Raw genomic sequence first — 15,103 nt, forward strand, 5'->3', positions numbered from 1 at the left:
CCTTGTCAATTATCATTTGCAGGTCACAGGTGCACATCTTCGTCACTGCAGGGTATCAGTAATGATTTTTCCATGTTGCATACTGTACTTAGATTTCACAAGGGCCAGGCAGCATTTTTGTTTTATTTTCCTTTTTGAGCATTAAAAGTTATTTCCCTATTGGTATGGTACAGGTACTTATTGGGAAAAAAATTGCTGCTTTAGCTATCATAAAATTTGTTAGCAAACATTAATAGACTTGATCACTGCTACTATTAATTCATGTTTTTAATGTCTTTTGATGTCAAGCTACAACTCCAATTCACATTTCAAATGATTTTAGTTTAAACATATTTATTTCTTTTTGGCAAGTACAATATATCAAAATACACAATACAATAGTTATCAGAAAAGGATTGAAACGGAAGAAATAATTCTTATAGAGTTTCTCTCCTTGCGATTATATTTACACATAATGGCAGTGTATTAGGAATAATACAGCTTAGTTTATGCTAGACATAGCAAATATTAATGGTAAGTATACAAAGGTTTTGAAAGAAAATAAATAAGAGTTGTAAGGAAAAGAAAAAAAAGGAAAAACATAAGGAGAACAACAAGGAAAATGAGGACGAAGGATTGTAGATGCGAGGACTTGGGTACAATAAGGAAATAGTAGAACATAGTAGAAACTACATGCAGTTTCATAAACACAAATACACCTCAATACCTGTTTTGACAGGGACAAAGGCCATGACAACACTATAATTTTAACCTCGACAAATTTATTATCATATAAATATTATAGGTTCAACTGATCAATGGTAACATAAGAATACACTGATAACATCTTTAACTGTGCACTTATTACGGAATCAAGAATTTAAAGAGAAGTTAGATCTATTCAGTACATAAGAGCAGAGCAGTGCAAAATAAATACATAGAGAATACTAGGTTAGCGTTGAATACAGAGAAGTTTATGTTGAGAGGCTTAGAACGCAGGGAGCGCGAGCCTTGGAGATTTACATGTAGATTAACATACAGAGTCGTTTTAAACATAAATTATCAAAAAATTATACTCTCCTTATCTTTTCATGGACGCTGCAGATTTTGATGGCCTCTAGTTCTAGCCTTCACATCCTGCAGTTTGTGACCAAACACAAGATAACCCGTCATAATTCTATTAAATTTGAAACACTTGTTGCAAATGGGTTATTTTTACTGAATAGACTTTCTTTTATAAAATAACAAAGACAAGGTTTTGTCATCAAAGAAAATACCCTTATGTTTACTTACATCCAAAACCAATAATTTGACCATAAATAGCTGATAAGGTGTCAAAAACAACACTGGTGCACTTGAGTAGTAGGAATGGTTTAAGGGCAATAAATGGATAAACGATGGTAAATTAAAGCCAAGGAGCTTCAACAGCTAATTTATTGTGAACTCCTAGAATGTACTTTGTTTTTCACGAATGTCAGGACAAATTGTCTCATATCAGGACGCCGGGACAAACACCCTAAATGCAGGACTGTCCTGCCAAGATCTGGATGTCTGGCATGTACATGTATGCCGATAAGAGACCAAACTTTACATTTTTGGTTGTCTTTGTCCGCACAGGTTTGCTGTTAATATTTATATGGCTAATTGCAGGCAGCTGTTTAGTCTGAACAGGTGAATTATTAAGGTCAACGAAAATGAACATCTTTTATTTTACCCTATCAAGATTAAGAACATTCCTGTGAAAAACAACTGGCTTTTTATTTTCAAACAAAACACTGAAAGCAGCAAAAGTATGGATACTTTATTCAGATCTGGTGGCAATAGTAAACAAGAGATTTATTTTCTTCAATGCGCCCCTGATTTTTTCAATAAAAAAATTGTCCTTAATAAGTTTATAAAATGGGGAACACATATTTATACGCCAAGATGCCGTCACTTGCTTAGTCATGAATAATAATATCTTGTATCAATGAATGGAACATATATTTTATTTGTTTCCAGATGAAACTGAATGTAAGAAGGCAAGCGCCAGTGATGTCTGCTGTAAAAAGCCAGGGTGCATGTGGGTGTCCTGCATGCACACTCCTTACTTTCAGAAACCGATTCCTCTTACAGGTAAGTGGACTGTTTCATTTGTTTGTTTATTTTTGTTAACTTTTAAAACTAGATAGTTTGTACCTTAGTTGACTGTTACATTCAAAATTTTGTTTTGTAAAATAGATTGTTTCTTTTGGAAGTTTATTTGTAAAATGGGGTGTTTCATTTGTTGGTTTATTTTTTTTAATGGACTGTTTTATTGGTTAGTTAGTTGAAAATGCATATTTTGTAATGACAATGTATGTTATTTGGTAGTATATAGTATATAAACTTTGCTACAGAATGTCATGCCACATCATGGGAACTCGAGGTCTGTAAGACAATACCCGACATAGTTTGTCCAACAGGTCAGTAGTATTTATGCATCCTTAGAACTTTCAATATTTGTGGACCTTTTTTCAAGAGTAGAGTCAAGAATGTACATTGTGGGAGAATAAAATCCTCAAAAGTGCTGGGTCTGAAAAACAGCCAGTGATGATGTTATAGGACTGAAAATTATTGAGCAATTTTCATTTTGTAGAAATAAACTAAAATGGGCATAATACCAAAAAAATCAAATTGAAAGCAGTAAAGTAATAATGATGGTTATCTTTGATAAATAATCACATTTCTGTTCACAAGACAGCTGGTGATGTCTCGGAGTACATCAAGTAAGTACTATGTTCGTATCAAAAGGTACGGTAAAGAATATATTCCATTTGGTTTTCAGGTGCTTTCAAACAGTTAAGGCTATTCCAGGAAAAATTGTGAGGAAGAGTTGGAACGCATATGTACAAAAATGGGCTGTGCTCTGTGAAAAAGGGGTTTAATGCATGTGCGCATAGTGTGTGGACAGCACAGGCTAATCTAGGACGACACATGCATTAAATCCCTTTTCACAGAGCGCGGCTCAAATGTGTTCGTTGGTGGAGGTTAAAGCAACTATAATTGTGTGTATGAACAATTGTGTTGGTGGTACCCTATTTTTAGCTTTTAAAAAAGTTTTTCTCAGGAATATGGCTCTAGAGATTTCATTTTTGAAACATGTTTTTCCAGTGTTAAAATGACCCGGTAGGCTCAGTCTGGTAACACTTATTTGAAAAATAATATCTGTCTAAAATAAGGTGTAATTTATACTCGATTGGTCATTGTCGGCTCAGGTACTACTTAAATGTACCCCAGGTACTCTTAAGTATACTTAAATGTGCCCTGGCTACGGAAAATATACTGAAACGCACCTGGGTTGAGCCAGGTTTTGTTCAAAGAAAATTTTGTTTCCTATTCCGTAGCACATTTTATGACATCGAAATTGGGCGGGAATAAAACCTGGGTACAGTCTAAATTGGCGGGGTACGTGTTAGTATATTTTCCTGACCCGAGTACATTGAAGTATACTCAAAAGTACCCGGGGTAGGTCCAAGTTTTTCGGTTAGCTAGTTTTTAGCAAGTATGTCTGGAGGGATTTCATGCAAACTTAAAACAAATATAATTCATATTAAAATTAACTTATTAGCCAAGTTAAGTAACTCTTGCTTTTTTAATTACAGGCCTATTTATAGTAAGAAATTTGTATATATACAAATAGGCAGATTAAAGTTTTTTAGGAAGATTGTTTCTCAGGAATTGTTCACTCAAACTTATAACACTTACTTCCCTTATCTAAATAATCCCAAGTGCCGAGTTTGGTTTCCCTAGTTTAAAATTTGTCACAATTTAAGGCCTTTTACACATTGAATTATATAAGCTATACAGACAGGTTACAGCTTACATGTATCAACCTTTTTGCAAAGTTTCATAGGCAGATACAATGTGCAAAGACCAACATTCCCCTTTGGAGGGGTCAAGGTCAAAGTCCCAGTTACTAAAAATAGCAAAATTGATTCAACTGAAACTTTGTATAACAAATTGAGTTATTGTTATTAAATTTCGTAAATAAATACCCCGTATCCAGACCTATCTTTGGATTGCATACAGGGTGGGTGGGTCAAGTTCAAGGTCATGTTAAGTAAATATAGACAAATGGTTTCTTCTCAATAACTCAAGGATAAATTAAGCTTTAGTAATGAACGTTAAATATGTAAATAACTTATATCCAGAAAAATCAAATGCTCAGTCCTCGGACAGCTCTTTTTGAACTGTCATTTCAATCCAAAACCCCTGACATTTTTTCCCAGAATATCCAAAAAAACATGTATCCATTCCTGCATGCAGACGTAGCTTGGAATTGTAGTTGGGATTGTGATGCCAAAGAACATCATGAAAATGTCACGGCTGCTAAAAAAGGGAAAAAAATTATACTCCGCAAAATAAGTTTTGTATGTTATTGACATAAACAGTGTGAGTGCAATTCCTATGCTTGATTTGTCCGACAAAGGTAATTTTTAGCGAGGCTGTTTTCGGAGAAAACCCGAGCTATTGTCATAGCCAGCTCGTTGTGTCGTGTCGTCCGCCAGCGTTGTGCTAAAACCTTAACATTGGCTCTAAAATCAGAGTGCTTCCACCTACAGCTTTGAAACTATATATGTAGATGCACCGTGATGAGTTCTACATGCCACACCCATTTTGGGGTCACAATGTCAAAGGTCAAGGTCACTGTGACCTCTAAAAAAAAAAAATTCTGACAAGCTTTCGCAGCCGAGCGTGGCCCGTTATGCGGTGCTCTTGTTATTTTTACTATTTCAGTATTTTTTTTACAATGTCGATATTGATATCTGACCTTCTGTATGACTTCAAGTCCAAAAGTATTTCAATGCAAATGTAAACATGCTGTCAGGTAATATGGGTGTGTTAATAATGTTCAAAGACATTTTTCTTGCAAGTATGAATGCATTGTAGGAAGCATTATTGATGTTATGAAATTGAATAATTTATTTTATACCTGAGGCGAAGACAATTTGATTGAAGATTCATAAAAGCTAAGTTTAACTGAACAAATCATTAGTCTCTCAATGGTTAAAACCAAATCATATTATACTCAAATGTTTTAACCAGTATGACCTGACCATAACAGCAAAATCAACATATTTAAATGCATCATAGACATTGATATTACATAAAAGTACAGTGTGTGGCTAAGATGACGAATGAGTATTTAACAAATGTTGACATTATGTCTTCACTACGCAGGGTTTGTCATTGGTAAGAATTATATACGGACTATAGAGAATGGCTATTGCTTTCCCCTTCCATGCTTGGGAAGTTAGCATATTTTCCCATATATATTGATTGGTCAGTGTTTGTGTGTATGCTCGATGTAAAAATAGATGAATTTGTTCATGTACATGTTCATATGTCAAATCCTGCTTTTATTTGTAAAGTCACATTTTCCTGTATTAATACTTTTTTGGTCATTTGCGTTCAATTCTTATGATTTATAAAGCAACTACATTTATTGTTAATTCAATACAAAACTTTTCTCATATTCGGTCCTACTTCGACATGCAATGATACATGTATTAAACATGTTTACCTTTTTATAATTACAAGAATGATTAGAAAGAAAATAACACATACATGAAATAATTTTATATTTATTTCATGTAAGAAAATAAAGCATGTTTTCAAAATAAACAACCCTTTCACTTCAGTACCTCGTATTATAAAGCAAAATGTAACAGTTGAAAGTTTTTATTATCCGCCAAAGGAAGAAGGATAAAGCTTTGGCATTTTCCGTCAGTTGTCGATGAGTTCGTCTGTCTGTCTGTCAGTCTGTCAAAAACTTTTAAGGGGTATATCTCAGAAACTCAGAACCAATATGAGATTTAATCATGTAACTTCATGGGTGTATAGATATCTATTAGGAGATGTTTGCATTTAATTGTCTGCTGCACATGAATCACAGATACAGATAAGCACAACCCTTCAAATAACCTTTTCTTTAGTTCTGCAGCCATCAATAAGCAAAATTAATTTGGTGGGGTTTATCAATTCAACAAATGTCCTTGTTGATTATTACACTCCTTTCAGTGACAAGGACAATAACGTATGTAAAAATAACTAAACTTAGGCTAGTGTGATTTTTCAACTATTTCTCTGTCATGACTGGTTTGTAAATTATGCTAGAAACAGCATGTGTAAACTGTTTGTTTTTTGCCATAATAACATATGACCCGCGTCATGTGAACATTTGTCTTAGGCAAGCGAAGCTCAAGATCAGCCTGTGCAATCGCGCAGTATGATCAGCAGGTACGCTGTCTCCTGTTAAGTAACACAAGGTTTTGTAGTCTCATTGATGGACTGGGTAGCTAATGACTAGTCTACGTGGGTGCACAGGATGGATCGGAGCTACCTTGACGCATATGGTCATAGGCGGCTCATACAAATTTTTGCTAGAAACATCATTCTGACTTAAACTGTTTGTTTGATCCAATGATAACAAGACTGTATGTGCTAGAAAACTCATATCTTCATTGTTTGTTTTTTCATTACAGGCGTGAATGTGCTAGAAATAGCTTAAATATCGTACACTGTTTGTACATTTACATATGCACTGCAGCTTGCTGGTACACGTCCTGAGATGTTTGTAGAATAATTCCCAATTCTTTTGTGTTGTCATCCGAGTGAGGTCAGAGCTGGCTACCTCAGTTGCTATAGTGCTGGACTACTAATCGTAGGTGTACAGGTTCGATTGGAATCCTGGTTACACAACTTTTGCGTTTGATCATGAAATTATTTGTACAACATTCTTACCTTACCTTTCGCTACCTTTCATTCAAGATGAGCAGGTGTCATTCATTGGCATAAGTACAAATGTATTTGCACTAAGAACTGGTGAAACAGCAATCCCTGGAAATATGTGAGTCTGTCAACCTACCAGCCCTTATATCACAGAAAAAATGTTCAATATGGCAAAAAATCCACATGATCGTGAATATTTAAATATCCAGAGGTGTGCCTGTTTTCACACTTACAAAATTAAGTAAAAAAGTCGCAAAGTACCTGTGTACTGTGTACCTTACCTGTGTAACGCATACCTCCCCCACCCCGCCCTCATTATTCTGTTTGTTTTTAATTTAAAACTATACTTTCAGATAGATTTAGTTTTTAAATTCCCTCTTAAATGCATCTATAATGTTCCAAGGGCAGTTTGAAGGAGATAATTTGTTCCTGGGGAGCATGCCTACCTCCTAGCACTGATGTCCATCCAAAATATGTCCAGGCATGCCCGTGATATCAGTCATATCCAGTGTATATATAACAGTGACTCTGGCTCTATCAATTAAATAGTTTGGTAGTTTGGTTAAGTAATATGATTATTTTGTTTGTAAATACTTTGTGAGGAAGAAATTATCACAGTTGTTTGAAACAATCATAATTGTTTATACTTGTGCAGCTGCATAATAGGCATATTGCCATGGGGAAAACAATACACGCATTTGTTATCCCCTGCCAAAGGCGGAGGGATATAGAATTGGTGTTGTCTGTCCGTCTGTAAGTTCGTCCATTCGTCTGTCTGTCACAAAATTATTTTGAGTGGTGGCATATCAATTCAACGAATTTGCTTGTTACATTTATATTCATTGTCATATCTGGTGGAAGATGTATGCTAGAGAAGAAGTATTTAGAAAAAAAAGAATGTTTCGTTCAGAGTTTGTTTGTCTGTAAAATGAATTATATCTAATAATACATTCAGCATTTCATGTGCAATGAGTTCTTAGCGTATTTAATAGCTGTAATAAATCTTTATTTAAATAAAAATCTGATGCAGGAACACATTACCGGAAATGTGCAGTACTAAATGTGCGCGGTTAATTAATTTTTAGCTCACCTGAGCAATCAGGTGACCGGTCTTTGTCCTTCGTCCGTCCGTTAACATTGTTCGTAAACACTCTAGAGGCCACATTTATTGTCCGATCTTCATGAAACTTGGTCAGAAGCTTTGTCCCAATGAAATCTCTGTCGAGTTCGAAACTGGGTCGTGCCGGGTCAAAAACTAGGTCACTAGGTAAAAAAAAAGAAAAAACTTGTAAACACTGTAGAAGTCACATTTCATGCCAAATCTTCATGTAACTTTGTCAAAATGTTTGTCTTAATGATATGTTGGTTGAGTTCAAAAGTGGTTCCGGTCCGTTGAAAAACATGGCCGCCAGTGGCTGGGGCAGTTTTCCTTATTTGGCTATCGAGAAACCTTGTAAACACTCTGGAAGTCAAAATTTTTGCCCAATCATCATGAAAGTTGGTCAAAACATTGGTTTTATTGATTTCTCTGACGAGTTCGAAAATGGTCCAGATCGGTGAAAAAACATGGCCGCCAGTGGGCGGGGCATTTTTCTCTATAATTTATGTATATAATGAATACATGTAAACACTCTAGAAGTCACATTTTTGCCCAATTTTCATGAAATTTGGTCAGAACATTTGTATACGAGAGTTGAGTTGGAAAATGATTCCGGTCAGTTGAATAACATAGCTGCCGGGGGGGGGGGCAGTTTCTTATATTTATATAGTAAAAAAAAGCTTGTGAACATTTTTTGCCCAATCATCATGAAACTTGGTGAATAGATTTGTTTTATATATATCTCAGATGAGTATGCAAATGGTCCCGATGGGTCATTAAACATGGCTGCCATAGGGGTGGGGCAGTTTTCCTTATGTGACTATAAAGAGAAAAACCTTGTGATCAAACACTATAGAAGTTACTATTTTGCCTAATCATTGTGAAGCTTAGTCAATACAATGGTTTTATTGATTTCTTGGACAAGTTGGAAAATGGCTCAGATTTGAAAAACACACTTTTAGCTCACCTGATTGCTCAGGTGAGGTTTTAGGATTAGTCTTTGTCCGCTGTCCGTCCGTCCACATTTGGTTTGTAAACACTCTAGCATTCACATTTCTCAAGCATTCTTTATCAAAGTTGCTGAAAGATCTCAGACAAGTTTGATGATGAGCAAAATCACATAATTAATGCCATAATTATTGCCTTTAGATTGTCCAAATTTTCATTATATTATACAAAATCCTTGTAAGCAAAGTTTGATGTTTGGGGGGTCAACTCAAAATATAGGTCACCATTTCAAATCTTACAAAAACAAAAATACTCCCTACGCCAGAGTTTTGGTTAAATAATGATGAAACTTGACCAGGATGTTCGTCTGGTCAATATATAGGTCATGTTTGACATTAGGTAAAGATTTAATGAACCGACTCCTCTCAGGTGAGCGAACTAGGGCCATCTTGGCTCTCTTGTTCCTTTATAAACACTAATAAATTAAGTTTTTTCATGTATGTGTTTTGAGTCACCATGTAGCGGTTACTGTTAACAGCATATTTGAATGTCTGAGTTCTGTCACTGTATTAACGTTAGAAACATTTCCTTAATTTAACAATATGAAATGAAATGTTTGGCATTTACATCTATGAATAGAATACCAGCTTTCACTTTGGTCACATTGTTCACATTGTTTACTCTACAAGTCTAAATCATTATGCAATCATTGTAAACATCATAAATTTCCAGAATCAGGCTGAGAGGCCTGTGATTTGGGTGTAGACTATATGAGCTGTGTTCTTAGGAAACTTTATGTGCGTAAAACAATGTCCCAATTAGCCTGTATGACACTTTCCGCCTAGAGTGGATTTTTGTTTATAACAGACTGCCTTTAAATGAAAAATTCCATTAGAGCGAAAAGTGACGTCTCTGATGAGCTTGTGCAGACTGCACAGGCTAATCTGGGATGACACTTTACGCCCATGCATTAAGCCCAGTTTTCCCAGAACGTGGCTCATGTAATGATCAAAAGAACACGACGGGTATCTCTTTATGTAGGTATAGGAGCCTTCTGTCGAGACGTGGGTGGGGAGTGTGAGGACATTCCCGGAGCCTACTGTAACACCAGCGCCAACATGCAATACAACATCGCCAAGGCAAACTGCCAGTGTGCCGCTATCTACCTGCCTGGCAACAGACATGATACAAACTGCACTGCAATCAGTAGGGAAATTGCAAACTTTTCAATTTTTTGTTAAATAATCCACTGATGTTACAATTTATCAGAATTTTTCAATTAAATGCAACTTGTGTTGATATAAATTTGAAGCTTTTTAATTATGCTATTTGATGCATTGACTTCTACATTTCTATATTTTTAAGTCTTTGTTAAAATCTTTAGTTAGAAATAAGCTAGTGAAAAACTAGCAGTTTGAATATTTGTCTTGATATGAATATGAAAAATGTTTGTTTTCTATGTATTTTGTTGTGTTTAATCATTCTTATCTGATTGTTTTAATATGTCAAATGTGTCTATATTTTCTTATTAAGGCTGTAACAACAATTCCACCTGTGTTTCTCTGGATCCTAATTCGGAGTGTGTGAACTCGAAGTGCGCCTGCAGAGGTGGCTTTGAGATCAATCGTAACAGCTCAGTGGGATTATGTGTGCTGAAATCAGGTAAACTGTGATCTAGTGTGATGAAAAGATCTGAATAGGAATGTTTTAGCCAAGCTCTAAGAATACAGTGCTTATCGCATGTGCTTAAAGTGTCCTCCCAGATTAGCCTGTGCGGACTGACATGAATTAAGCCCCGTTTTCCCAAAGTGAGGCATAATTGTAATTGGAAGAGATAAAAGGTATTCTAAAATGGTACATACGATAATTGGTGTAAAATTGATAATATATAATACAAAAAGTAGCTTTGAAAATGCAATTTCTGTAATATTTCTTTAATAAAACAATGAGTAAGATAACATAACATATTCAGAATAAAGTATTTGTTATGACTCATAATCAGATGCCATACCCTGTTTCCCATGTAATATAACCATTATAAATATTTTTATCTTACACATGTGTAATATACTTTTTAAATGTTTTCATCGGCTTAGTTTTTGTTTGATTGACCAATCGCATTTTGTTATTTTGCTGAAATGATGTTGTAACATCAAATGAAGTTACGAAATGTTAACAATATTCGGGATTTATTATTATGTTTGCGTAAATATTTATTTGATTTGCTCATTTAAAAGCATGCGATAAAAAAGATCTGACACTTGTTGTCATTTCATACCATATTTTATTAAATTCTTCAAGGAATTCATTAGTAAAATTCCTGAACTCGTTTGATAAAATATGGTTTGATATGACAACTCGTGCCAGATCCTATATTTATCAAGAAAGATTAAAAGTTGAAATCCCAAGTTGGGATCAAACTTTTGACTACACTTGGAGAAATGGTAGGAGACAGCATTTAACTACAATATTGATCTGATTGCTATGTAGAAAAGTGTAAACTCTGGTGATGCAAAGTGCTAAAAATTATGAAAACATAAACATGACAAAAACAGACAAGAGCCATATTATTGTCTCAGAATGAAAACACTATTTTATCCCTCGCCAAATGGAGGGATATAGTTGTACGTCATTCTGTCTGTCCATCCGTCTGTCACAAAATTGTAAACTTGGCGGTGGATATCAATTAAATAAATTTGCAAGTTTTTATTACAAATGCCATGTTTCAGACATTATGAGAAGTCTGTATTAATGTCTAACTTTCAGATTTACAAGAAATTGTCACCTTGAGGCTCTTTTTGATGACAAGTTGCTTGCAACTAAAAACTGTTGATTAAACAATATATTTATGCATAGGAGGTTTCAGCTGTTCTTTCATGCTTGCTTTACTGAAACTGGGTGTTTAAAGAAGCTTCATACTCATTCATATATTAACTTAATTTAACTGATTAAACTTAGTTTAGTTATCAATGTTTTTCAGAACAAACACAATAAGTAAAGGTAAGAATGATATATGAATGCTGCCCTATTACCAGGTGTGTAAAATGTTTCTGGCATGGACATGCAAAGTTTGGTTGTTTAAGTTTTGGGTTATTTGGTGAAAGTGTCTGATTATGTTCAGTTATAATAAAGATACCCATGAACGAGTGAATGAAATTGTTATTTCACATTATTTGAAGACAATTAACATGTGAATAATATTTATCATGCATCAGTGCAACATTTATTGCTGTCGATTGATTTTCTTCATCAGTCAGCATGTTCAATAACATGCGTTATGAGAATATGTTCCATACTTGTATGGCTTATTAATTACCACTTAGATATGTTTTTTGACACATTTGTTTCTATAGTTTTTCAATTATATTATTCTTAGCAATGTTTTGTATTATACTTTATCCTATAGTTTTAACTTTATTATAAAAGTTTCATATGTATTGTTCTTGAAGTAGTTCATATATGAATATTTGTACTTGTACGTATAATTTAACTATATTGAATATGAACTATAGAAAGTTACATTAAATACTTTCTTACTAGATGCAAGTTTTCTTCATGTCCAATCCTTAGTTATGATGAGCAGCATCTAAACCGAAAAGAGTACTCCAGGCTTTTCTGGTTTTATGTTGGTTGCAAAAGCATTTTCACTTGCTTCTGAGTGGGAAAGGGTTAACAGGTACTAGATTAAACACTTACTCAGAAAAGTTACTTATTTATATATCAATAACCTATAATAATTAACTGATTGATCTCATTTTGTAAGAGAATGACTAGATTGATGCACTAATGCCTAACACGGCTACCAGTTACTAAATTGACAACAATTTAGAACGTCCACTTCATCAGGTCATTTGGTGTTAGTATGGTATTTTTTGTGTGTACACTTTGTTTTTGATTAAAAACAATTTTTGGTATTGTTAGACATTTGTGGATTTTCACCTTGATATTTGATATTTTTTTGGTGATATACCACAATATGTTGTTTCTATTTTCAGATATTTTGTTTGCATTGTAAATAAAAAAGCTGGCATCACTAGTTTAAATGGTTAATATAATTTAAATTGAGAATAACATAAAAATAATATTATGTACCAAAATTTTATTTAGGTGACAAATCTTGAGCCATCTTGGTTCTTTTTTTAATTAGTCATATTTCCTTTAAAGCATTTTATGCTTACATAGATAACAGTGAAAACCAATTTTCTATTCTGCATTGTATCAATATAAATATTCACAAACTTAAACACAAATTACCTTGGACACAAAGTGCACGGTTTCAAAGATGAATTGTAAAGATGACATTTGTGAATGCTAGGCAAAGTTGTTTTATTTCATAATGCAAATTTAATGATGCTCTTTTGGTATTTCAAGAATGCAAAATTGGACCATTTGTGAGGAGTCACAATTCAATTCCATAGATCCCATAAAATCTACATGAGAAATTATGTTTAATCCCTCTCTACCAAACAAGGGTGGGTTGATACAAATGCCGTTAATTTGTATGCTCTTTTCAAAGAAGGGAGCGCATAGCAGTGGCATTGTCTGTCTGTTCTACCATATGTTTATATGTCCAACCATATGTACGTCTGGACAAGTGTTAGGATGTCTGTTTGCAAATTCTTGTCTCAGCCATAAACTTTGCCATATATTGATGGATTTTAAAATAACTTGCCACAAATGTAAACCATCATAGACATGTTGTGTTTTATATCCCTCATCCTACCTCAAAGGTTAAGGTTATACTTAGAAGTCAAAAGTCAAATTTGGCCAAAAAAAGCTTTCATTGTCCTGTCTGATAGATTTGCTGTATATTTATTATGATAGATTTGCTGTATATTTATTATGCCCCCAGATCAAATGATCGGGGATATATTGTTTTTTGCCTGTCAATCAGTCAGTCAGTCATTGTGTGTGTCCCAAAACTTTAACCTTTGTCATAACTTTTGAAATATAGAAGATAGCAACTTGATATTTGGCATGCATGTGTATCTCATAAAGCTGCACATTTTGATTGGTGAAAAGTAAAGGTCATCCTTCAAGGCCAAAAGTCAAATATGTGGCGTCAAAGCGGTGCAATAGGTGGCATGGTGTTTCTGACAAAACACATCTCTTGTTGATTTAAAAATACAGAATATGTAGTCCCAAAATAGTGTGTTTTGACTTCTCTTTGCGAGGTGGATCTGACTGTACTTGCCGATCTATAATAGGGCTTTTAATCATTTACCCATTCAGAAATAGCACAATTATAGCTCTTTATTTTCTTTTTCTTTTTTAGCAGATTCATTTTTATCTGATCACCAGAATTGATATTTTGACAGATTTCTTTAAATCTTAATGGGACTTGTTTTGTGTTTTATAAACAAAACTTTTCTGTAAACAAAAATTACCACACATTTCTCTTACTATGGCAACACTTTGCTAATACAGTATATTTTTCACAAGTATTTGAATAACCCATGATTCATGATATACCTGATATTTGTGTTGCTGTGTTCACGTATTTTACATACATTGTGTGGTGCATAGGCTGTTTATTGGAAAAGTAATCTTGGTTATTGACAAATTATCAGATGACAGAATAGTGTGCAAGATCAGAACTGGTTTCTTTATTACCTTCTCCTATGTTAGAACCATCTGAAGTTGTCAGGGATAATTGACAAACATTTTAGTAGATAATTATACAGAAAATATGGAAATATATTGCAAGTTGCTCTTGTTTTGTGGATTTATTTGTACCATTAATGGAGGTGAATATTTTGTTATGCCTTAAGCATATCCAAACCCTTCTTTTTTGCCATATGTCTTTCAACAAAAATAACTTTAATGCTATTTTTAAAAGATTAAATATAACTGCTTATCGTTGTTGTCTATGATATATTTATTTTGGTAATCTATTCTTTGATTTACCTGTCTCATATCCTTTAGTTTAAGAACATTTTCATTTTAATTGTATATTACTTTTGAACTAAAATGTCAGTCGTAACTTAAATTTGTTGTAAGATCTTCGGTGAGATGACTTGAGAGAATTTGTAAAGATAGCTTTTGATCAAATTCACTGCATTACATATCTGACGCATGATTACCATCAAGTGAGACCATTGCAAAAAGTGTTAAATGATGTAAGGACATTTCATGAAATAGACCGGTAATAAATAGCTACCTTTTATATATAAAATACAAATTTTTGAATTGTCAAGTAATTGGATTAAGGTTTATTAACATTTTATTTACCAGTTGATATGACCTGTTTATGTTCAAGGCATTAATCAATAAACCTGTCCATATTTAGTTGTTTGTATTTCTTCCACTCATGTGTATTGGAAA

At 33.9% G+C, this 15,103-nt stretch overlaps 1 protein-coding gene across 1 annotated transcript in view; it reads left to right on the top strand.

The window, feature by feature from the left end:
- LOC127849705 (extracellular matrix protein A-like) overlaps window positions 1-15,103 on the top strand; it is a 36,402-nt gene that overhangs the window by 3,362 nt on the left and 17,937 nt on the right. The window contains exons 3-7 of the mRNA XM_052382451.1: window positions 1,981-2,094; window positions 2,358-2,423; window positions 5,182-5,193; window positions 9,821-9,985; window positions 10,313-10,441. Coding sequence (XP_052238411.1) covers window positions 1,981-2,094; window positions 2,358-2,423; window positions 5,182-5,193; window positions 9,821-9,985; window positions 10,313-10,441 — 486 coding nt within the window. The remainder of the gene's footprint in view (window positions 1-1,980; window positions 2,095-2,357; window positions 2,424-5,181; window positions 5,194-9,820; window positions 9,986-10,312; window positions 10,442-15,103) is intronic.

This window comes from Dreissena polymorpha, chromosome 11, assembly GCF_020536995.1.
Source record: "Dreissena polymorpha isolate Duluth1 chromosome 11, UMN_Dpol_1.0, whole genome shotgun sequence".
Lineage (NCBI taxonomy): Eukaryota > Metazoa > Mollusca > Bivalvia > Myida > Dreissenidae > Dreissena > Dreissena polymorpha.